Source organism: Athene cunicularia (assembly GCF_003259725.1).
Source record: "Athene cunicularia isolate RWA chromosome 9 unlocalized genomic scaffold, athCun1 chr9_part1, whole genome shotgun sequence".
NCBI lineage: Eukaryota > Metazoa > Chordata > Aves > Strigiformes > Strigidae > Athene > Athene cunicularia.
In genome coordinates this window covers 12,493,630-12,517,633 of record NW_020799110.1, presented here as the reverse complement: position 1 = coordinate 12,517,633, position 24,004 = coordinate 12,493,630, and the positions used below count along the sequence as shown (strand labels likewise).

Sequence of the window (24,004 nt, the reverse complement as noted above, 5' to 3'; positions counted from 1 at the left end):
CACAACAGATGGATCCAGATACGGTTTGGGTTAAGTCCATAACCAGGTTTTTGCGGACTGCATGGATAAACATTTAAAGGCCCCTTCTGGTTATATAAAAGAAAGCTATTAAACGTTTACTCTTTCCTCTGTACTTAGAGCTGCAAAGCCGTATCACAGAACGTACAAACGCAGATGCAACCAGGCAATTATCGTTCCTTTATCCCTTAAATAGATAGAAGATAAATTTGAAAGAAAATGAGGAACAGAATCCTTCTCTCTTTCCTTTTTTATCCTTTTATCTCCCAATGTAGGAAGTTTACTGAACCCTTGCCAACAATTCACTCAGGCTAATGAAGTGTATAAGTAATGGGATTAAATAATCTTAAACCATTACTACAGTGGCTAATGCAGATGTTTTCCCAAACTAAAGATGAGTGGAGTAGAATGCATGCTTGATTTAAAAAAGAGGAAAAGCAAGCATCAATCTCCAAGAAGATGAAGTCAATTCCTGCCTGAAGTCAATGAAATGTTTCATTCCAGTTACATAAAGTTTTTTCCAGTCATACATATTATGAATGCACCTTCCTAAAGTCTCCAGTGCTTTGTACATAGTCAAACTTGCCATGAAATAAACCTTAAATTTTTTATGGTGCAATCATTTTAGTGCAAACAAAAATGGAAATGGTTTAAAAGGTGCATATTCCATCAAAAGATCATTTAGTTTTTAAAAGCCAATTAACAAGGCCCATATATCACTGCCATTGTAAATAAGACTGAACCTTCCCTTTTTATATTCAGCAATAATGCTACTGCAAAGGCTCTGCAGAAACAGAAGGAATAACGGAATATTGGTGGCCTTTTCAGAAATACATATTAATTCTTTAATTATCTTTAGAACGCCAGAAATGTCAAGAAAAGCATCAATTTCTACTTTCAGAAGTGCAAATCCACTTCTGGAAGGATCTCAGGTTCAGTGTTTATAAAAAGAACTTTGAATTGCAGGTTTAGAGAAAGACCTATCAATGCTTTAAGAATGTTTTGGTGCTTTTCTTATTCTAAATTACAACGATGATCCCTATATACTGTATGCTAAAGTCACACGAAGGTAAGGCCTCAGGCACATTATGTGATGTTTCTTTGAATTCACAACTGTGTAACTGGTTCCAACTAGCTTTTATGGCAGCGTTTTAAAAGGTGCAGCTCCTCAGAGCAACTCCTAATTGTTTGCTTTAAGAGCTTGTTGGAGGCATGAAATTAAATTTTAGGGTACGGTAAGCTTCAAAAGGTATCCAATCCAAAGACTCTTAGTTGACTAGAAGGACTTCCATCAAGCAATGCAAAGGTCTTGATTTTAGAAGTTTTAGGGCTACCTTGCATCCCACCTCCTTAATATCAGCAGGCACTACAGTCTGTAAGCATTTTGGTATCAGGTTTCCCAATACAGAAAGCTTCTGAGAACAACACTGCTGCTTAAAAATCACTGCATAGTCTACTCCCTATAGAGCTGACATAATCACAAAAAGCACTTCTTTCCCCTGCTTTGGCCACTTAATTTCAGAGATAGATTAGGAATGAAATCCACCCAGGAAGCAGAAATGATCAGAGTTCTGAAGACCATGGAAAAAGTGGTGCCCACAGTACTGCCATAGGATTGTCAGGTGTTAACTGCAAGGCAACTGTAGAGCAGTAAAAGAAATCAATGTTTCCAATGTCTGTGAATTAAAGATCAGGGTGCAAACAAGAGTGGGTACTTACAATATAGCAGGGTTCACAGTAGGCTTTCTTCTCCACCGCGTAGAAAGGCTGTCCCCTCAGCTTGTTGTTGCACATCATGCAGGTGAAGCACTCCACGTGAAACACCTGGTCCATGGCCGTGCAGCCAGTGCCTTCCCCAACAACATTCTCCCCACAGCGGGCACAGCGGCCTGTCACCAGAGGGAAAGGACATGAGTTAAAGCAAGCTCCTGGTCTCAGCTGCAGAGAAGGTCCTCCCACAACCCTATGTTGCATAGTGGGTAAGGGGGACATGGCAGCTCAGTCAACAGAAGAGCAATTTGTGGCACTGCTAGCAAAGATCCAGTGCCACTGGAAGGAACTCTGGTGCTGGCCCATATGAAAAGATCTACAGAGGTTTGAAACTGGCTCCTGAGACTGCACTGATATCAGTTCTACTGTTGCTGCTGCTAGCTAGCAATCATTGTAAGGAATCTGAGCCCCAGATGCAAACCATTCAGCCATCATCTAACACAGCTATACAGTCATCCTCAGCTTCTTAGTTACATGGGATAAACCTGTGCCTAAAGTCTTGCCTCCACATGAAAGGGTTTTGTGGTAGGATGCCTCGTAAAGATGCCTGGTGGCAGGGCAATTGTTACCATTTAAAGAGTATTTTTTGCTTGTACAGCTTAAACCAATTCCCTCAATGAAGCCAATTATACTGGCAAAAGCATTTCACTTTTTATGCTTTTGCCAGTATAGCAGCATTAATCCTCCTGCTCTTGCTAACGTGCTGATGGTAGGCTAGTTGATATTTAAAATAAAAAGTTGATATTTTAAATAATTCATGCACAAAATTATGGAAGATATTTAGAACAACCTCAGCCACCCTATGCAGGAGAGCCCCACCAAAGGCAACAGAGCAACTGTGGTCTGGGGCTTTGTCCCTCTCAAAACAGTGTTCTTCAGTTTGAGAATAACTGTGGTGTCCTCAGTGTTGAGACCCTGCACTTCTTCAAAGCTCTACGGGTGGAGTGGTGTGATCACTGAGGGTGGGAAGGAGGGCAAAGGAAGCAAGAGCTGAGGTGCAAGCAGGAAAGCTGACTGAGTTCAAAAATAGAATTACTACAATTATACTATTACTAAAAATACTATTACTAGAAATAATATGTCCCTCATAATAATTAAATAATCCAGCAACTATATAATGTTCTCTCATACCATGGTGCATCTTTATTGGCCTTTTCAAAAAAATACTGCAAAACTTCCTAAAAGGACTTGGACATGCCTCATTATCCCAATGGCAGGGCTGCTGTCCTTGCGCAGAGTAACATCAATGTCCCTACACTCATGACTTCTTCCTTGCCTGTCCCAGGCTACATCCAAGGAACAAAGTGTGTAAGCTACTTTTGGATCCTTCAGGATGCGGCAGGATGATATATATACACATTTGAGATATATTAGGAAAGCTTGGAAAAGAACCCAGATCACTCTGATTTGCTACAACAGTGTAACTGCAGTTGGCATTATACAGGACAGACAGTTCCTGACTCAAACAGCTCCTAGTCTGAGCAATGTGGAGAGAGAAATCACCAGATAATTCTAGACAAGCCTGGAAACCCCCTCCAAAAGGAATTAATAATGTTGTTTTTATACTTAACTTTCTTTAGCATTTGTTATTAGATTTTTGACTGACAGTGTTGTGCTTTAATCATTCCACCATAACACTTCTTGTGAGGACTCCTTTTTTACGAGCAGAGAAGGAATGCAGGGTTCCCAGCATGGTGGTGAGGCTACAGAGCACGGGGAAGAATGGAAAAAAACATGAGGGCTAGGAAGACGAAAAAAAAAATCCCATCCCACTGGAGAGAACCATGGGAGCGGTACTGCTCTGGGAAGGAAGCAGACGAAACCTACTGTATACACCCCAGGAGTTGCATGTACAACAGGAGAGCGCTGCTTGGTCCTGTGTGTGGACAAGACCGAGCGTGCTCCAGGGCCTTCTCCAAACTGCTCGTGTAGCTGGGCTGTAATATAAAGAGACGTCTGGGGAGCAGTTAATATCTCTATATATAAAACATGAAATTGAAAGCCATTAGTGTATTACTTTACACAGTGTTTTTCCAGAGGGAATATTCCACTGAAGAATTTATTTTCCCTGGTGTGCCATTCTGTGATCATCCGGTATTATTTTTATGAGGCATTTGGACATGGAATAATGTAGTGTCTATGCAAACACTTCTCAGCTTTCTTTGTTAACATCTGAGTAGAACATGTGGGAATCTTTTCTTCCCCTCCTCCTCTTCTCACATTCATAATTCAGCCAGCTTTTGTATACTTCAACATTTATTTTCCTCTTCGACCAAGCCATCTCTCCATTTGCTGGAGAAGCTGTCTACATGTAGACCATACTTCTGGTTGTACTTCTTCTGTCAGGACACCTGGGTTTGTTTCCTAACTCAAATATATACCCTTGTAATCTCTGGCAAATCACTTGGTGCCTGTCTACCTCTGTTCTCTCTTTGAGCAAAGGGCATAAAGACATCTTCTCTGCCTCCCAAAGGTACCCTGAGGCTACATTCCTGCACAGCTCTGAGGCATTCCCCAACTACACTGCTGGTGGCCAGGTACAAACCAAAGAGCAGCACAACATTAAGTCTTGGCCAACTTCTCCCCCTGAAGTTGGTATTTCCTTAGGCTTTCCTTCCTCTTTCTGGGTTTTTCCACAGAAGATTCCCAGTCAGGCAGTGACAGACTTAACCCATCTACATTTATGAGAAGTCCAGCTTCTGCTATTATGTACAGACAGAAACGCTCCTGTAAACTCTTGCACAAAAACTTAAAGAAAGCTTCCTTTTTCATAAGTTTATATGCAAATTGTAACACCGTGGCCTGGAGCAAACCATGTTTTTTATGAGACATGGCCTCTCCAGTAAGAATCAAAATACAAACTCTGTGCCTAGCACCACCCCCAACTGACTCACTCGCCCAAAGGGTAAAAGCAAATAAGCCAAAATATTCAAATTTGGGACCTTAGTTAAGGTGGCTGGATCCATATAAAGGCATGTGGGCAAATACATGGCTGATGTGGCTTGCAGTGATGTGGCTGTCAGAGGCTGCACCTTCTCCAGACTTTGGTGCAATCTGGGAACTCACAAGACCTGTGTAAAAACAGGTCACCTCCCCTAGCTCCTGCACCTCGCTCAAATTTGGTTAAAAATGGCTATTAGTTTCAAGCATTATTGGTGAGGGAGGAACTGACAGAGAGAAGCACATGCACACAGGCGGTGTGATTGCACAAGCCTCATTTCCTTAGAAAACCAGAAAAACCCCACTAAAAACAATGTATCTATCATTATGTCTGATAAAAACAAAACAAAGGTCTGCTTTTCCTGTGTGCCAGTTACCAAGGGCGAAGGTATTTGTGGTCGGACTCACCACAATTAAGTGCCCACACATGTTCTCCATTTTAATATTTTCACACTGGTTGAAATAACCCAGTCCGTTGTGTGCAGAATGCCCATGAGTGAATACAGAACAAGTTGCACTGCTTATTGGGAAAGAAGTAGCAAAGGCAAAGCTTGCAAGACTCAAGAACAAACAGATTGCACAAAAAAAGATTACACAAATAATCTAAGAGAAAAATAGCAGGCAGCGTATTACAGTAGAAACATAGAACAACGTGACCCATTTGCTTCCCACAGAGACAAACAGCACTTAAAAGGCAGCTTAAAGACAAAGGACAAAATTAGTACTAAACTGCACGAAGATGAAACTATGTCATTTCAACATTCTTCTTTTGCCCCTTCAGTCTCTTTTAGGTCTTTTTTCAAGATCATTTCAGCAAAACTAGAAGGTGATACGTTGGCAGCAAGCCTGGGAGACTGGAGTCCTCTGTTTTTGTATGAAAGAGGTTCATAACCTTGTCCATGACCTTCCTTCAGCCTAGCCTGGCTGCCACATGTTGGTCTTACCTTGGGGGCACATAGAGAGGTGCCCACAGAGGCTTCCCTGCTGAAACTGCTGGAAATACCATCATTACTAACTGGATCGCAAGGAAAGAATTCAACAGCTGAAAGGAAACATCACCTACTATATCTTAATCCGAAACCCCATTTACTGTCTTTTATTGTGTAAGAAATTTGAAATATTGTGAATCTGACAGAAGAGAGGGAAGGGAGGAGAGGAGCTTGTATTACACATGCTGCCACATTCTAACTTCTCATTATTTTATTACTATTATTACATGGGTTTTGCTTATACCACCACAGATCCTGGCTGCTCAGACCATGGAACCACCCTGTTGTGCTGAGTATTGAACAAACACAGATTTCAAAGAAGGGACCAACTGCAGGAGTTTACAATCTAACACAAGCAGTAACAACTGGGTATAGATAGGAAATACAAAGGAGCAACCAGACAAAACTGATCAGCAAGGAAAATTGTGGTCCCAGCACTCTAAACGTTTTACTGTTGACAAGAAGCCTGTAGAGCGCCAAGCAAAGGAAGAGGTTAAGGAAGAATTTGAAAGAGGATCCAGAGGGAGTTTGAGGGAAGTTTAATGGGATGCTTCTGAGGAAAAGACAAAGACAGCACAAAAGGGAACGTACGTGCTTGAACACAGACACCTGCAGATAGAAAGGATGAGTTAATGTGTCACTGGGGAATACTAGAGAAAAAAAAGGGTGGGAATAGGCCATTACAGGCCATGCAAGTAAAGACAAGAAGCTTCTGTTTGATAGGATGCAGAAATGAAACCAGAGGAGAGATTAAGAGGCAGGAATGATCTGGCCTATGTTACGAGCTAGAGAGCGATTTCTGCAGCTGTATTCTAGTTGTGCATGAACAGGGAGAAACTGCATTTTTAGAAAAGGATGTTTCAGAGATTCAAGGTCACGGGAGCTTGGATGCAGGTTTTATCTGTGAAGATGAATAGGAAAGGCCATAATCTGAGCTGTTACTCAGCAAGATTCTTAAGATTTGGCCAGAGTCTTGGGCGTGATCTGGAGATGAGGACTTAGATAGAGGATGTCCAGCCTTATCTGGGACATGAGTCACTTTTAAATGTCAGATTAAGAATGTGAGCCCATCAGACAAACATCCACCACTGAAGATGGATGATGGAACAGGTACATGTCATTCTAATGCTTATGGCATAATATTCTGATAGCAATCATACCGGAGTCAAATACAGGGGTAATGTAACTCCATCCAGCTAGCCTGAGATACTCCTGTTTGTACATCCAAGGACTGCATTAGCCTTTTTTAGGCTACAGCATTATTTGTCTGTCATACCTTACTTAGACACTAAGCCATCAGGGGCACCGACTGTCTCTTGCTATGTGATGTACAGTGCCTAACAGACAATTCAGGCAATAACTAGAGATACTAAAAGTACAGAAAGCAGAGAGAAAATGTGTAAACCTCTCTACAAAAGGTTTAAATTCATTAATTCAAAGCATGTATTCTATGTGGAGAGGAGATAGGGGATAATTTTCTGATAAAAGCATCAAAGTAGGAAGGTTCTGCATTTGCTGAAATGTAGGGGAAAAAATGTTGATATCTCAAAAACTTCATGATGGGAAAAACTGCTTCCCACCTAACTGTACTGTGGGAATATACCAGAAGGTCATATCCTCAGTGCCTATCAATTACACAATTCCCCTTGATCAGCTAATTGTATTCCCCATTGCTCACTGCAGCCCTGATACACTGTGCAAGAAAGAACTAAAGAAATACAGCATACTGCCTTTACAAAAGTGTACCGAGAACATTTTTATAATACGTAAATACATTGAACAAAATCTCTCGCTAAAAGTTCCCCTGGCAGCCTCAAGACACCCAGTATTTCCGCTGCGTTATTTCTCTAATCATCTCTGTTTAGAGTTCGCCAGCAAATGCATTTTAGAGATTCATGACACATTCTGCTTTTGGATGGCTTTGAATCAGCTGGCAGTAAATGTGGAAAAATCATTATTCCTAATGAAGAAATATTGATGACAAAACAGCATTTCGAGGACAACGTTGACCATAAGTCAACAATGCAACAAGATTTTCCCCTCTCTCCCTCTTCTTTCCTAGTGACTTTTATCCAAGGGTTTTCAAGCATTTCCCCAGCACATGAGATTCCTCAGGACACCTATGTCAGACAGGCACAATTATTCCATTTTAAAGGGATACAGGAGCAGAAGTTAATCCATCAGGATAACAGTGTGACAGCAGGCCTTAACTGCCAGTACACCTTAATCAAGTTAAGTCTCACTGGCAGAGATTCTGCAACTCACAAGCACAAAATAGGTCCTGGGTTCCTTGATCTGTCCAAAGGGACTAAAATAGGAATCGCTGATCCACAAGAGAGGATTTATTCCCTTCCTGTGGAGCATGGGAGGTATGTGTCCAACTGTGATTATGTCAGGGAAAGATGCACTGATTATATTTGTCCCAGAGTTAATACAACACCTTGGCACTCAGGACACTGCAGTCGCAATACAAAGGGAAACCCAAAGGTAGTTTCTGCCTTTTGCAGGAAACTATGTTTTTTTTTTTCTCATCTCATCCTTGCCTTCCTTACCTACCTTTTTTTTTTTCCTTTTGAACTCAGACTTCTCACTGAGTGGGAAGCCCTTGGCAATGGTTTATTGTGCCAGGATCCAAGCTGGAAGTTTCGCCATTTGACAGTAGCAGGCTGTATGCATCACTTTTCTTACACAGTCTTTGGACCCGAGACAGATCAATCTTAATTCCCTCTTCTTCAGCAGACATCAGAAAACACAATCTTTCACAGTAAACAGAGCTTCATGCTGTAACGTGTGCCTGTAACACTTCATAAATTAAATCCAAGGCCATGATTTAATTACTGTGTCCTGGTTATTCTGTTTTAACTGTGTTGCACTTGTACTCCAGATTTACAAGTCTCTGCAGTGAACTCCTTGTCATTTGTACTGTGCTTGTCCAGCAGTAGCTGCACTCTCCTGTTGTTTGCACCCCTCTCCTCCAACCACAATACAACTTCATATTCTCACTTTGCTTGGCTGCAAACCCGACACATTCTCAGTATGCCCCAGAGGTCCCATTCCACTCCACACAGCAAATGTACTGCAACTGTGCAGGCTCACGCTGCTAACACTTTACTGTACCTTTTCAAATGCTTCTCCATGCTGCTCATCACAAGGTTACTATTTCAGCCAGTCACTAGACCTCATGGTGAATCCTTCTAACACCCCAGGAAGGTGAAGGACTGTTAGGACACCTGACATGCAGGTGGGGAGCTTGAGACCCACACAGGTTAAGTAACTTTCTGGAGGTCACGCAAGGAGCTTGTGACGGAACCAGGAACTCAAACTGCATCTTCTCAATCTCACCCTAGTCTCTTTAACCACAAAACCATCTCTGAAAAGGCTTGATGGTGAGACAGGCTTGAAGAACAAAAGCTCCTCCATTTCAGCGGGAGCACCCAGCACCAGTCTTGCTGGAATCCCCTCCCTGGCAGGAGGAACATGCTTGCTGCGTGGCCCATGCTGTCGCCCTCTGGCAGCCTGGCTGAGCCATGTGTCAACCGAGCATGAAGAGTCTTGGTGCCTCTGCTACTGTCCTCTGCTTAATGAGAGAGGAAGAGAGGCCTGCGTGCGCTTCCTTCAGCATTCATGTGGTGATGGCCGCTGTCCCTTACATGTCTACATCACCCTCTCCTCAACTCTCTGGGACACAAGAGACAATTTAGCTTGTTTCTGATATAAGCAGATTTTGATGAGTTCTTACCAAAGTGGCAGAGGTACCTTCCTAAATTATTGCAACCACAATGCATCACTGTCACAAAATAAAGGTTCAGAGGAGCACTCCTGATTTTCTCACAAAGCTGTAAAATTTCAAGTTGACCAGGATCTTGAGAGGTCATGGAAACTATTGTACTGTCTCAAAGGCAGGATCAACTCTCTACAACATTCTTGACAGATACTTGTTTAACCTGTTCCCAAGAACCTCCAGCAATGGAGATTTCACCAACAACTCGGGCAAAAAAAATTTCAGTGAGTACTTAACCTTACCACTAGCAAGCCTTTCTTTCCATCCAACCAAAATGTCTCTCGCAGTAATCTAAGCCAATGACTTTTTACTCTACTCACAATGGACAGAAAGAACATGTATGAGCTTGGTTTCGTCTACATCAGTTGTATGGGAAGCTTTAAAGTGTGGATCTTCACGAACCCTAAAGCAGAGATGCCCCCTACTTCACTCCCCAGGGAAGGCACCTTGCAGTGTAGCAAAAGTTGATCTCACCGTGTGCCCAACACATCGATGAGTACCAGTCCCCCAACTTGGGTGATCTGCAGTGAGTGTCCCAGCCCAGTGGGGGTCAGTGATGCTCTACAATATTTAAGGTCCCAGATACATCTTTTGCAGCATGTTTTTTTTTTTTGGGGGTGTGTGTGTGTGTGTGTGTGTGTGTGTGTTGTATTTTTTAGGTTACATTGTGTCAACTTTTTGGCACATGTTTTACCATGTGCAAAGGGGTTGAAATGGAGCCTCAGTAACATCTGGAAAAAAAAAAAAAGGGAAACATTCCTCCCTTTGCTGATCAGTCAAGGAAATGCAAGGGAGAGAGTAAAATGTACTGTATATATTTCCTTCATATTTCCTTTAGAAATGTTTTAATGCTGATGAAAGTTGCCAGATGACAGAGACTACAGTTGTATACTCACTGAACAGCCCCAGCTCGGGAAACGGAGTAGTATTGTCTGCAGAGCTTTGCCAGGCGTTCTCAGCCAGGGCATAGGAGGTTGTCTCTGGAAGCAACAGCAATTCCTCCTCCAGGCCCTGTTCCCCCCTGGCTCTCCAACCCTGCGAACAGGGTGCCATGTCCATTGCTGCTTCCTGGGCACTCCTTGCTACCTGCTTCTTTTCACTACTGTTCCCTGACTGGGCTTAATGCTAGGCATGGATATCATAAAAGAAAATGAGTTTTAAGTTGCAAGTATAGAGTTGGATGGAAAGAAGTAAAATTTCTTTTTTTTTTTTTTTTTTAATTATGAGGCTTTCCAAGCACTGATTTGCACAAAAAACCCCAGGCGATAAATACTTAACTAGATAAGGAACGCAATCAATTCATTTGGTAAAAAGCAAGTAATTTAAAAAAACCCATCTGTTTTCACAAAAGTCCCCCACCTTCCTGTGCCATCACTCCTTCAGGGAAAACTGACCACACACAGGATGTTAAAAAAGCAAGAGACAAAAACTTCTTTTTTTTTTTCCTAAATAAAAATGGGGTAAAATGTGTAAAGGCTGTAAGAAAGTGGGGCTTTTCCATGCTTTCAAAAGCTGAGGAAGCTCTTCTTTTATTTTACTTTCATAGGAAAATAAGAGCTTTTGAAACAAAGATGACTCTTCTTCTCCTTGGAACACATCACTAACATTGAAATCTTATTTTTCAGTGAGACCTTACTATTACATGGCACCCAGAGAACAACCTCAGCAGCTCTTCACTAAAACCCCGATGAAGCTGAGGGTATCAGCTAAGTCCTAGTGGGGCACGCAGGAAACCTCTCTCTGGGCAAATTATCCCAAAGCTGATATTGTGGGGTTTTGCCTCCCCAGGAAGGACCTTAGCAAGGCAAACTGTTGCTGGCAGAGTTGTGGATCAGACAAATTTTGGCAGTTCTGGTCATCCCAACAGCAACAATCACTGAGCTAGGTCCCTTTGTGCTTACACTTGCAAAGCCATGTTGCATGATAAACCCTGGGCAGTGGAAGGACCAAATATATGACAGCACACAAGGTGAGCAACCATGCTTGTCTGGACCTCCTGTGGGGAAAGAAAGGCAGGATAGGAGGCAGAAATCACTCCTCTTCCCATCCTCATCAGGGGTGATGGGTAGGGAGGGATTTCCTGGGTGATCCCCTGGTCTGCTGGGCTCACTCTACAATGCTGCGCCAGATTTCAGGGTCCTCTTTTGGAGAGCCACAAAAAATACCTTGCAGTCACTGGGAGGACCAGTAGCGGAGGCAGCTCTCCCTGGCCCGTCTGGGCCCCCTTGCAGGTGTTTCTCTGAGCGTGCTGTCCCAGCCTGCTCATCCACTGACTCAGGACATTAGACTTGCTGGTAGAGCAGTGGAGGGTAGTTTCAGGGGCTGCTGCACCTGACCCTGTACATAAGCAGCGGCTGCAAAGAGAGCAGATCTGGAGGCCAGACAAGTTGGTCTCCTATTCAGATGCTTGATACTCGTTATGCAACGGTTCATGCATCTCCTCTCACCCACTCTCCTCCAGGTGGGGAGGACCAGCGATCAGCTGCCCACAGGCTCATGCTGCTGCTCAGTGCAAGCATATGTGGATCAAATTCTACTTAGCTCCTGCTTTTTTAAGAGCTGAACCGAGGGTACAGTCAGAAGGGACCAGCTAAGACTCACACTGATACAGATAGCAGACTCTACATCTAAGTCAAAAAATTTGTTGTCTTTTATTGTGTTCCCGAAGGACTACATTTAGGTTTGCCTCTTTCAGGACGAAAGCAGTCTCAAGGAGTCCAAGCTATGGGTCAAGGCCCTGTGATGTTAGGTGCTCAACAAAGACAACGCGAAGTGCCCCCTTTCCCAAAGACTTTTACCTCCAACTGCTTCCATGCTGCACAAAGACACTTCAAACCACTTCTGTCCCCCAGCCCAGCCAATCCATTTCATAAGCCCAGGACAGGCACCATCAGTTTGTTCACCAGACTCAAGCCTAGCCAAAAATCACATCCGCTGCTGGGCATGAATGACTCAATTCACTCTTCCATAGCCTGGCTGTGCTCCAGCTGGTATTCGGCAGCTTGTCTCTGCCTCGCTGCATAACTGGGAGGGTGGTGGCATGAAGTGATTTTTACCAAAGGCTCTGTTAAGCAGAGAAGGTGAAAACGCCTGAGTAATGGCGAAGTTTTGAGTCACAGATGCTTCCTGTGCCAATGGCTCCGGCCTACCAACCTGGCATGCCTTCTGCATGCCTGCCTGAGGGAAAACGTCTGACAAAAAACAAGAAACAGGGAGGGAACCTGTCCTTCCCCTGCCAAAAGTGAAAAAAGGAAAAAAATAAGGGTAGAGAAAGGCTGGATGCCACAAAGAGTAGAGCCTTGAACAAATGGTAGCTCTCATATCCCCAACAGCTTTGAGGCCTAGGGTTTTCAAAGGTGTCTGATGGCATTAGAAGATGTCCCACCAAATTTCAACCAGCACCTCATTTATTTAAGGTCTTCTGAAAACCCTGCCTTTCACAATCCGGCACCAGCCCAAAGCTTCCTTGCTGTTTTGAAACATGCACTGTCTGTGTGTTGACAGCCGCCCTGCCATAAATCACATCCATCAGGCGCTGGAAACCGCCTCACCTGTACGCCGACCATCCGCCTTCCCTTGCACTGAATTCCATCGCTCCAAATTTCTCAGCAGCTGGAATCAACTAACTCTGTTTTTTCTCGTTAAAGCAATCTACTGGGACAGAGGTTTCCTTCTTTGCCCCAAAATCTGGGACTTTTCCAACCAGGTGCAAGGTCCAGTATTTGTTTACTCTCTTGGACAAGTAACAGGAGCTTTACAACATGGGACGAAGAGGCACTCCCATTTGGAGGGGACATGCAATATTTGTTTCTTCTCGGGATGATAAAATATGTCATAACCTTAAAACGTGACATTGGTATGAGAGCAAAGTCCTTTTAAAATAATGTCTGATGCTGGTGACACCATATTAATTATACTCATGTTATTACACAATAATTACAATTCTGGTTATCCTTTGGGTCATGGGACCTGCTTTTACTGGCTGAGGTAGATGGAAAATAATACGGATAGCTCTCTAAACTATTTTCAAAATGACCTCCCTGTGGCACACACTGCATATCTGGAGTCCATGATGCAGCAGGATGGTATCAAGTATCCATAGATCATTATTCTCACCTGATTGTCACATTCTTAGAGCTTTATGGAAAAGGATACAAAAGTTTTCTTGCTTGGCCTCCATTAGAATTAATTAGTGTAAAATATGAGATACATATTTATAAAAATTATTATTTTATTTAAAGAAAGTATGTGGAAAACCCATCTGCACAATTGCATGTGTCACTCTCACACATCCTACAGATTTTGATTCATAATTAGCAAGGTTTAAAAAATAATAAGTTAAAAAAACCCACACACCATAAAGCCAAGCTCTTTAGCGGCCCTAAGACTGCTCTGTCTGATGTGGTAGTTTAGTCTCCAGAGCCTGTTGACTAGCCGTAGGAGACATAGGAAATGTGGGTTCTGATCCATATTTATCATGATACAGAATGTCCTGACATTTAACCTGAAGTCCTCCATGAGGAGGCTCTGATCAGCATCTACAAAGGCGCGCTCAATGTATTACTCATCACATTTCTAAGCTGGAAGGTTCTTTCTAAATTGGCTTCCGCACGAAGGGCACCAATCCCTGTCTCCTGAATTATTCACACAATTCTTGACCGGAGAATTTTGCAGATGGAAACTGAAACCCCAAAAGCTTTCCCTCCATGTGACAGGGCTGAACCAATAGGAAAGGACCGATCAGATATTCAGAGGTCATGATGAGTCCTGCTAGTCCAATGTCCTTGAGCAGGCAGTAGAAAAGGCTATCATCAGTGGGGATTATAAGCATTTGCCAAAAACTTGGTGTTGAAAACCTCCTGAACGTCCTGAACCAGTGACGGCAACCTCCATATGAACAAAGATAGCAAATCACTGTGCTCTGAACTTTCAGAGTGTTCTTTACTGGTTTCCTACATACATGCGAGTTCACTGTGAAGATGGTAAGTATATTTAATCCTCACTAAGCACTTTGGTATGACAGTAGGGAAAAGTGATGGACTTGTTTACATGTGATAACAGAATCATTTGAAATCCACTAGACCTCCAAATTTAGATCTGGAGTACCTGCAGAGACATTATTTCAGTTTATCCCAAGACTGATTTTAACTGGTGTAAATTTAGTCAACTTCAGGTACTTTTGAATTTATATGATCAATCCCAGAAAGTCAACACTGGTTTAAGTTGGTTTCCATTTGCACCTAAAGTGATGCAGCTTCGTTATGTTGACAAAGTCAGATGTGATGGGTAAACTGTGGAAGCTATTATTCACGCCCCAGTATAGGAAACCGTGTGGGAGATTTTCGTCCCAGTGAAAGGCTACAACATGCAAACATGAGCATCCAAAACAGAGAACTGCAGCAACATGAGACCCAATGCAAATGTTTGAGATGTCAAATATCTTGGAAATATCTTTCATTGTTTTGCACTGTTCTAAGCATCCCCTCTGCAGCCTCTGAACAGATGAGGACCTGTGAAATAACATGTATTATGCAACTCCTGGGAAGTCTCCAGACCATGTTCTAGACCAGATGACTCCAGAAGCATTTGAGTTAAGCTCCAGATCCATGTCCAAACATTAGAACACCTGAAAATAGTCTCAATTCCAGTACTACTTCAGAAGAAAGTCAAAGCAACTTCTCCATAACAAAAAAGAGATAGACTGGCATTTTGTAAACCACAGACTAAAAACTTAGGAACTTTTTTTCCTGCAGATGAGCCCTGTCTGAGGTACTAAGGGTCATGATGGGATATGCCTAGCTAAGACGGACACAGGACTAGTAAAACACTTGCTCAGGGGAAACAATACAAGTATCTCATTTTATCGTATGATTTCCACTACATACTGATTTGTTCTCCTGTGTCCCCAAAGCACAAGCAGGAAGCCACTGCCCACCTGACCTCCTGAGAACCTAGGCTATACTTAGTCAGCCAGACCTCTAGCCAAGCTGATGTCAGTTCACACATCTTCTAGTCATTGCACACCTATTGAGATGTGACCTGCTATTCGTCACAATTAGACCATGCTCCAAAACATCATCCTGTAAAATGTTCCTTGTTCTTCTCAACAGCTACAATTTTGCTAGGCCAGACATTTGCTGGATGCACACCATTCCTACTTCCTAACAGCTGTTATTCATAGTCTCAGGACTTTGGTCATTTATAAGAGACTCAAGGCCACAGGTCAGCCTTCTCCTTATCCCTCCTAAATGAAAGAAAGTTATTCTGCAAAGGGCAAGAGGCAGTGAAGCTGTGCATGGACACCTTCCAATTGTAAAAAACAGAAGGAAACTGAGTTTGGGCAGACCTGAAACAGCTTAGTTATGGCTCCTCACCCAATGGCCTGAGCAAAGAAATAACAGAAAAACCACCAAGATCCCAAGACTAATTGGCTTTCTATGAAGTATTGTTTTTGTTTAAAAGACCAAGCCACACTTAGATCAATGTCCCTTATGAACAAAGCCCTTTACACATGAACATGGCATGACCAGGGCTAGCTCAGGGCACAGATCTGCAAACCCAGAACAGCAATGTCCCTCTGCCCTAAGCTTGGGGATTGTCTCTTTTTAGATGTCTGCCTCTGAATCTCCTGCTGAGGATCCTGAAACTTGTGTCATCTGCACAGTTTTTTGCCTAAGCCCTCTAGACCTGAAAGTATATGTCTCTCCCCTGCATGAGCAAGCAGAGCAGTTTCCATTCCTTACTCGGTATAGAGACAGCAGTGCAGAAAGAGTCTGAGAATTTAAATGACCAGCCTTCACTAGGAGCTGGCCATGTAACTGACACAGCCCTTCTGGCTCTCCTCAGCCGCCCTTCTGAAGGAGGGATGCCACAGAGATGGCAATGCACCAGCTGCACACATCTGTAGTGCACATGCTCCACTTTCTTCACCTTTTGAATTATGCCTGTGAAAAAACACTGGAAATAATTCTGACCATAAGCAATCTCCCTTTTTCACTCCCTTTCTCTTCTTGTTGCCTTGCATGGAAATTGAGTATACATAGAATAGAGGTTATGGTTGTTTCAGCATCAGAAGTGGCCTAATGGAATTACACAAGCACAGTGCATTGAAGTCTGTGCTTTGACATTTTATCTTTAGAAAAAGCCCATGTTTTTAGACATATACACGTAAATGAGGAATATCTAGAAGTGTCCCACTCAAGCATCTATTCTTACTGTAGTCATTCCCTTCCCAGTCCTGTTCTCCCTCCACACCTTCTTCCCTCCTCTAAACACACACATCAGATTTGCCAGTGCTGGAGATGGTTACACTTCACGAGATCATGTAGGCGTTGAAAGCTGGATCAGTTGATGTGACATGGTGAGATGGAGAATGGGAAAGTAGGGAATGCTATTAGAATCCAGGGTCCACGTAGCATCCTGCACTACATAAATATGCACACATAATATATATGCATTTTAGGATTCTCACTAATTTCAGCCATGGGACAGAAATGAGAAGCAGTTGCCCAGCTTGTGGAGAAAGTACACATGACCAGAATTAGCTCCACGCTGGCAATGACAATCGCTAGGACTTTCCTGTCCAGAAGAGCTGACTGCGCGTGACAGTCTTCTGCAGAGCATAAATGACCCACATTAGAGTCCCTTCCAAATGTGTCCCTCCAGGACAGTTCAGTCAGACACAATTCCTTAGCTCATGTGATCACAATTCCCACATTAAAACCAGGTGGAAAGTTGAAAATATGACAGTATTGTCATGTGCCAGCCATTCATCAACACAAGAGAAAAGTCAAGGTAAAAGACTTCAGGCTTTCTGTGGGTTTTTTTGGAAGCCAGCAGCTGAATTAATTTTGCCTTTCAGGACAAGCAGATAATGAGGAAATAGTGGCATTTTAAAAGCTGGGCTTTTTCAGAGTGTAATCTTAAATAACAATAAAACCAGCCAAAACCCCCACAGAAACTCTCCCTACTTCCAACCTGCCCTCACATAAAATGCTGCACATCATCTGCCCGGTCTGTCCCTGACAGCACAGACAGAATCAGAACACGCGCGTAGTAGACAGTAAGTTATTAACCTCTCAAGATACTGCCTGGAACCAGAATTTGTTGAGGAAATTGTATATTAAAGTTGAACACTGCTGCTAACTGAATACAGCCTGATTCACAGCTGTAAACAAATAGTTTAGGGTGGCTGGGACAGTAATTTGGAAGGATCTATGAGAGAAAGTAATTCACATCCCAAGTCCAGCTGCCTGTCTTTAGCTGCGGACAGTGTCTTACGCTTTGGAAGATTGCTGCACCCACACCTCTAAACTCTCTACGAAGGTGTCTGGTCTTGCCAGGGTGTTTTACGGAACCACTGTACTCAATGTGGAGATTAATTTCACCAACTATTAAAACCCATACACCTACCTGTGCTGTCCCTTTTGACCCTGGGGCTGCAAACATAGTTTTTCAGGGGTTAACCTCTCACTCTTAGCTCATGCTACCAGAGGCAATTATTTCTACATCTCTGTGTATGCCTTGGCAGACACACAAGAATAAAAAGAAAAAATAAATGCAAATGAGCAACTTCATAAATGAAAGCTGGTGACAAGGTATCAGATGTGGTCTCCCATCTTCGGTTTGCACCCACAGTGATCCTGTTGCTACTTTCCCTCAACGGGGCTGGCTCAGGCAGGGCCACGGGACAGGCATGGTGCTTTGCCACACTCTCCTAATCAGCTGACAAAATCTGTGCTGGCACAGTCCAGGCAGGTGACATCTTAACAGCAAGTTTCACAAGTCAAACAGGTTTACTCTTGGCTGCTAGTAGCGTCCCAAATGTCTGCCAGGGCTGGCTTCTCGTGATCTGCCTGACAGTTTGGGATGACAGTCTCCTGACTTTTGAGCACAGGTTGTGACCCTGGGTTGTAGCTAGAGATGTGAAAGCTGTGTTCATGTCCAAGATGACACGATGAACAGCAAGGTGCATTTGCAGACATGAAAAGAGTGCAGCTCACTAAAAGCAGCAGGAAAGTTTGGCTACTTTTGATTCTTTTGATTCTTTAATCCTCCCCTACCTCTTTGCACCACCGAGAAACACTCTGTATTGATTATGCTGACATTGACAGCAGAGCTGGAATTTTTTTTTTTTTTTTTCTCATCTCAGATGAGAAAGTGGGTTATGATTCATCTCACACAATCTGAGTCAAAGCGATTCCTTAAAAAAAAAAAAGAAAGAAAAGAAAAAAACCAAACAGTTTTGATGCGTTTCCATCAGAAGAGAACAGGCTGGAGGAGAACACTCCGCAAATGAGACAGCCCTGTTTAATTCTTTTTTTACCACATTTCACTCTCAGATAAAATCTGGCCTTTCCCCCCAACTAAACTTCAAATGACACTCAAAATACCCCCAAAAGTTACTGGCAAGAGACAAACCACCATATCAAAAAAGACAGCATGAGACAAATGCCACCAGAAGAAGAAATAACAAATGCCACATTGTGCCCTCCACCCACCCCCGTGGAACGGTGATTGTTAGACTGGAAAGTAACAGACTACTATGGCGAATTATCAATTTTCCTAAGAGCCTCGAACTATCTAAACGCTGAAGCATGATAGCATTAGTGGGTACACTATATAAACTGCAGTTAAAATTACCAAGCGTGGTCCTGGCGCACTTTTTTCCCCCTTTCTTATTTTCACAGCCATGTTATTAACCCTGGAAAATAGGGCTTGTACTCTAAATGCTGGGAAGAGCCTTCAGCCAGGTTGTGATTTCTCATCAAACAAAGCTCATGAGTCCATTTTGTGGATTTTCACATACAATGAAGAACATGGCCATGTCTGTGGGTAAGGCACGGGACTTGAAGGAATTCTAGGCTCAATTCTCACTCTGCTACTGGCTCTCTGCATGACTTTGGGTGAGTCATCTAAACTGCCAGTCAGCCCCTCGTCTGTAAATTAAGGACAACAATAACTTCCTGGTCCTTGCTGTATTTTCAGTTTGGGAGCTCCGAGGGATGCTTACTGTTTCCTACTTTGTGTTTAATTTGCACATAGTACAGCATGACCACAGTCTTGCTAGCAGGCCTTAGACGTTACTGCAGTACAAATAAGCCATAATATAACACAGAAGCAACTGAAAATTTAGTGCAACCAGCTTCAAACAATAGGTGAGCTGGTTTTAGTTTTAAAAAAGAAAAGGAAAGCGTTCATTTATGCCAGGTCATGTGCATAACTAACTCAAAACAAAGAGAAATTAAACTGTTTTCATGTTACTGGGACAAAGATTTGTCCAGGACTGCATGGCTGGAAGTGTGGTTTCTAATTCCTGCTCCAAAACTGACTGCCTGTATCTTTCTCCACAACTTAGCCATAAGTCAGGAATAACAAAAGAATGTCTTCAGTCTTAAAACACTCCAAAGCTCTATCTGAAGTGAAAGTTATTTCTACAGAAATGTAATACAGAAAATCATTCTCACTCATTCACAGACACACATACATACACTCCCTCTTAAAATACCTGTTTGTGAGAATTTAGTGCTTATGAAATTCTGGATGGAAACTCCTTGTTTCACTCATCTCCATAAAACAGATCTAACAGAAGGAAAGGGAGAACAAACCTTCTCCATCCTGCATGCCCCTAGACTAACAGTCTGCCTTCAGCTCCTGGCTTCCTCGAGGAGATTCCTAACCAGGGGTCCTCTGATTGCCACAATTTATGTTTTTTAGTGAGATGATGACGTACCACAGAGAACCCCCTTGAGACCAGCCAACTCATTTCATGTGGGGCAGGAAACAGCCAGAAGGTAGGTCACACTTTCGCTTCTTAATGACCTGAGGTAGCTACGGACTAATGACCTGCAGCAGAAGACTTGATGGCTCATTACCAATTCTTCAGCCATTTCAGTCCATAGAGAGTTCACTTTGGGCACGTAGGTTTATCATAAACAAGCTGGATTCTCTTTGAACTGCTTCTCAGATAAAGGCAGAAAGATTTACTTTGTTTTCATGTAGGTCTATTAATTTCAGGGGGTTTGGCTTTGCTATCCATTTGTATAGTTCTTAGCACACTAAGGGCCCTATCACCCTCATGGATATGTTAATTTTTAAACATGCTGAAGAATCCTGTAGAATACAGCTATACTTTAGAAAGACACATCCACGATATTTCATTATCACATTTCACTCCTCTTAGAAGACAGCAGGAAATTGTCAGACTTCATCTACTGACTGTTGGGACAAAACTAATTCCACTCATGGCCTGAAACTCACGTTTCTTTCACAGCATACTATTGATCATGGAAATCCCTTTGCTAAAATGCTACGTTGTTATTCTGCACTTATTCTCCATTAAATGACTTCTTCATCACATCAGTTCTGTTTAAAAGTGAAAATATGTCTAGGTTGACTGCCAGCAATTCAAGCTAAACCAGGACTTAAAACCACCAAGGAAGTCATGCTGCTTGCTACCTGTTCCAGCTGGCATTTTATCACCTACAGTAACAAAGGGTACTTTTGGTTTTGATGCAAGATTTAGATCACATCTGTGAAGCACTGCTGGTTGCTGAAGAGATTGTGCTTCAGAAACACTCACGATGCAAACTCTTGTCCATTCTTGTGTGGATAAGAAGAGGAAAAAGGGAACATGAGTCTCCTATCTCCCGGCCCATGTAGGTACCAGATGCTTGGGGCTTACAGGAATGCAACCTTCCCTTATTCCTGACTGCAACATCTACTTGATCTTCATGAAGAGATGTGCACTTAAAACTCTGTGACTAAGATCCCTGGCACAAAAAGATCTAGGTGCTTAGCTCCACAAAACATTTTTCTCACAATCATTGCAGAGTAGGACTGGATCACATCAGCAGCAAGATTCAAAATTTTGCAGCCATTTCCAGTCTTTCAAATGCTGATAAGTAACTTAAACCGGTCACAGCCCATGCCCCTGTTTTCTCTTGCCTTTCTCATGGCTGGAGATAAATGCATGTAGACATGGTACATTTTGCTCTCCAACCACTCACTGGCCTTCTCCTTTTCTCCCCCCACTTTGGAACTGCGGGCCAAAATTCACCCTGTAGGTTGCATTGAGACTATTCTCATAAGTTTGCCCTCTAAACTCTAACTGCACTTGCTGTGCAAGGATGCTAGCAGTCACAGGACTCCCTGAAAGAAAGCTAGACAGAGGTGACAAACACTGACAGAAGTGAGACTGAAGAAACAGGCTCTGAAAGCCATTTATCAGGGTAATTAAAGCCCCTGGGGAGCAGGGGCAAGGTGACTCCCCTTGTGGCAGGCCACAAGAGGGCACCTGGATGTTAATGGTACCGCACCACGACCTCCCTGAGCGAAGGCTGCTCCCAGCCCTTGAGGCTGTGTGCAAATGCTGGAATATGTCTTGAACATAAAAAATAATAACTTGAACTACAATGGAGAAAAGGGTCTCCATTATATGTCTGTTCTTCTTGCTTTTGTGAGAGGTTACATAATGGAAAATGATTGTCAGCTCATCAGTCGTTGAAAATCCAACCTACTATTTTCTGACCCAGATGTTCAGATGAGGACATATGCTATCTTGCACCAGAAACCCTGCCTTTAAACAAAGGACATGATGACACATCACATTACATGGCAAAATTACGATGTAATTACACTCCTGTAATAATAATAGGCATCTTTTAATGATAACCTTTTCACACCTAGGAATGCAGGCAAGATATGACAACTTTCATTTTCTTTTTCTGGTCATAATTCAGATGAAACTAAGAGGCTAACCGAGCCTCTTAGAGGCTACGGAAATGCCTGACGAAGACTGAAATGCAATGCAGAATGTGTTCAGTTTAGAGACATTAGAACTGTCCAGCGCACAAAACCATGTCAGAGGAAACAAAGACACCATGAACTGAAGGAAGCCATACCTGGACAACCTACTGTGCCTCCTCATCTGAAGCTTCTATGACTCTACCACACTCTCTCCCACATCTTCCTTGGACTGCTACCTGCTATCTCATGTCCCTCCTCTCAAGAAGTAAAATTAGGGAACACCTTCGACACCATTTGGACACCAGGTCTCTGGTCCTAGTGAAGGATTTTTAGCTTATGAATGGAAGCCTAATGGAGATGCAAAGCCAGTAAGTGGGAAGGTTGACAGAACCTTGACAGATTCAATACCAGTGTCACTTACTGTTCTTTAGTCTTAACTGTGACACAGCATCTCAGAGAACCACTGGAGATGAAAACTTCTCCATGGGGGACACTCATACAATGCTGCTGTTAATCAGCTCCTGTCTGAAAGACTGTGAAGATTAAGGGCCCTGCAAATAAGGTGAAAGGAGGAAAAAGGAAACTTGGAAAGGTAAAATGATGTGCCACAGGTCTCACAAGAGATCAGGATGAGAAGCAGAAAAGGAAGTTAAGCATCCTACTTCTTGGCCTTGCTCCTCAGCCTAACTCTGCACCACCTCTCCCATTGTCAATGTCAGGGCATATAGCAAATACTCATAAGAAAACTTCATATCCTGAATTATCAGCTTTGAGACAAATCAAGGTCCTTTTATTGCAAAAACTGAAGACTTTCAACAGGACCATTTTAGTATTACTCTTCTCCCCATGTGCATTCCTACAGCACACTGGAATTACAAAAGGAGACTGCTATGTTATCAAATACATAAAACTGGTGGTTCCTTTGGCAGCTCTGAGTGCTTACAGTAAAATATTGGCGAAAATTTCTTCCCACCAGTCAGGGAAACTCCTCTGCTGTGGGGAGTGACTCAGATGGGACATAGTCCAGAAGGCAACAGGAGATGAGGGGCCCCGATGGCACTTTTCCAGTCTTAATCAGCACTGTCTGCATGATGATAGACTGATAAGCTGCCAGAAGTAATTTCTTTCTATGAGACTTGAAACAGTGGTCCAGAACAGTTGTGATCTTTGTGTGTGTGTATTTTGTTTTTTTTTTTTAAATGCAAAATCAAGGGCTTTCATTTCCCATGGTGGCCAACAAAAAATTTTGATAGTTTCATCCTAATCTCCTGTAAATATCCATTTCTCCTCCCCCAACCTAACCCAATTTCCACTCCACAAAGTATTCTTTTCTTTCAACAAATCAGACATGCCTATCTACAACAGCACATTTATCAATGGGGAGGACTGTGACACAGAAAAAACATCCCTACTGCACAGTACATAACATTCGGGAATCCTTTCTAATAAAAAGGGATTTGATTAAAGACAGCCAACTACTACAGGTCAGCAACTGAATCAGCACTAAAGAAGGAAGAGTAGCTTAGGCTTAAGAGACTTCAATTTGCTGATTTGCCAAGGACTTTGTAGGAGAAGTCACTCCAAAACCTATTGGAGAGTAGAAGGGGACATACATCAAAGACCAGGGTGCTTAGACTTAGTATGGTAGCGTGACCTTCCACAAAACTAAGTTAGGCAGAATACCCAGCATGCATATTTAACTCCTAAAAATTTCCAGTGTTTTTTTAAAATTATTATGCTTAGTGATGACATTTCCACG

The 24,004-nt window shown here is 42.8% G+C and overlaps 1 protein-coding gene across 1 annotated transcript in view; it reads right to left on the bottom strand.

Moving 5' to 3' along the window:
- The window catches only part of LPP (LIM domain containing preferred translocation partner in lipoma), a 305,874-nt gene that overhangs the window by 42,618 nt on the left and 239,252 nt on the right, over positions 1–24,004 (bottom strand). Inside the window, exon 10 of the mRNA XM_026854985.1 lies at positions 1,738–1,907. Coding sequence (XP_026710786.1) covers positions 1,738–1,907 — 170 coding nt within the window. The remainder of the gene's footprint in view (positions 1–1,737; positions 1,908–24,004) is intronic.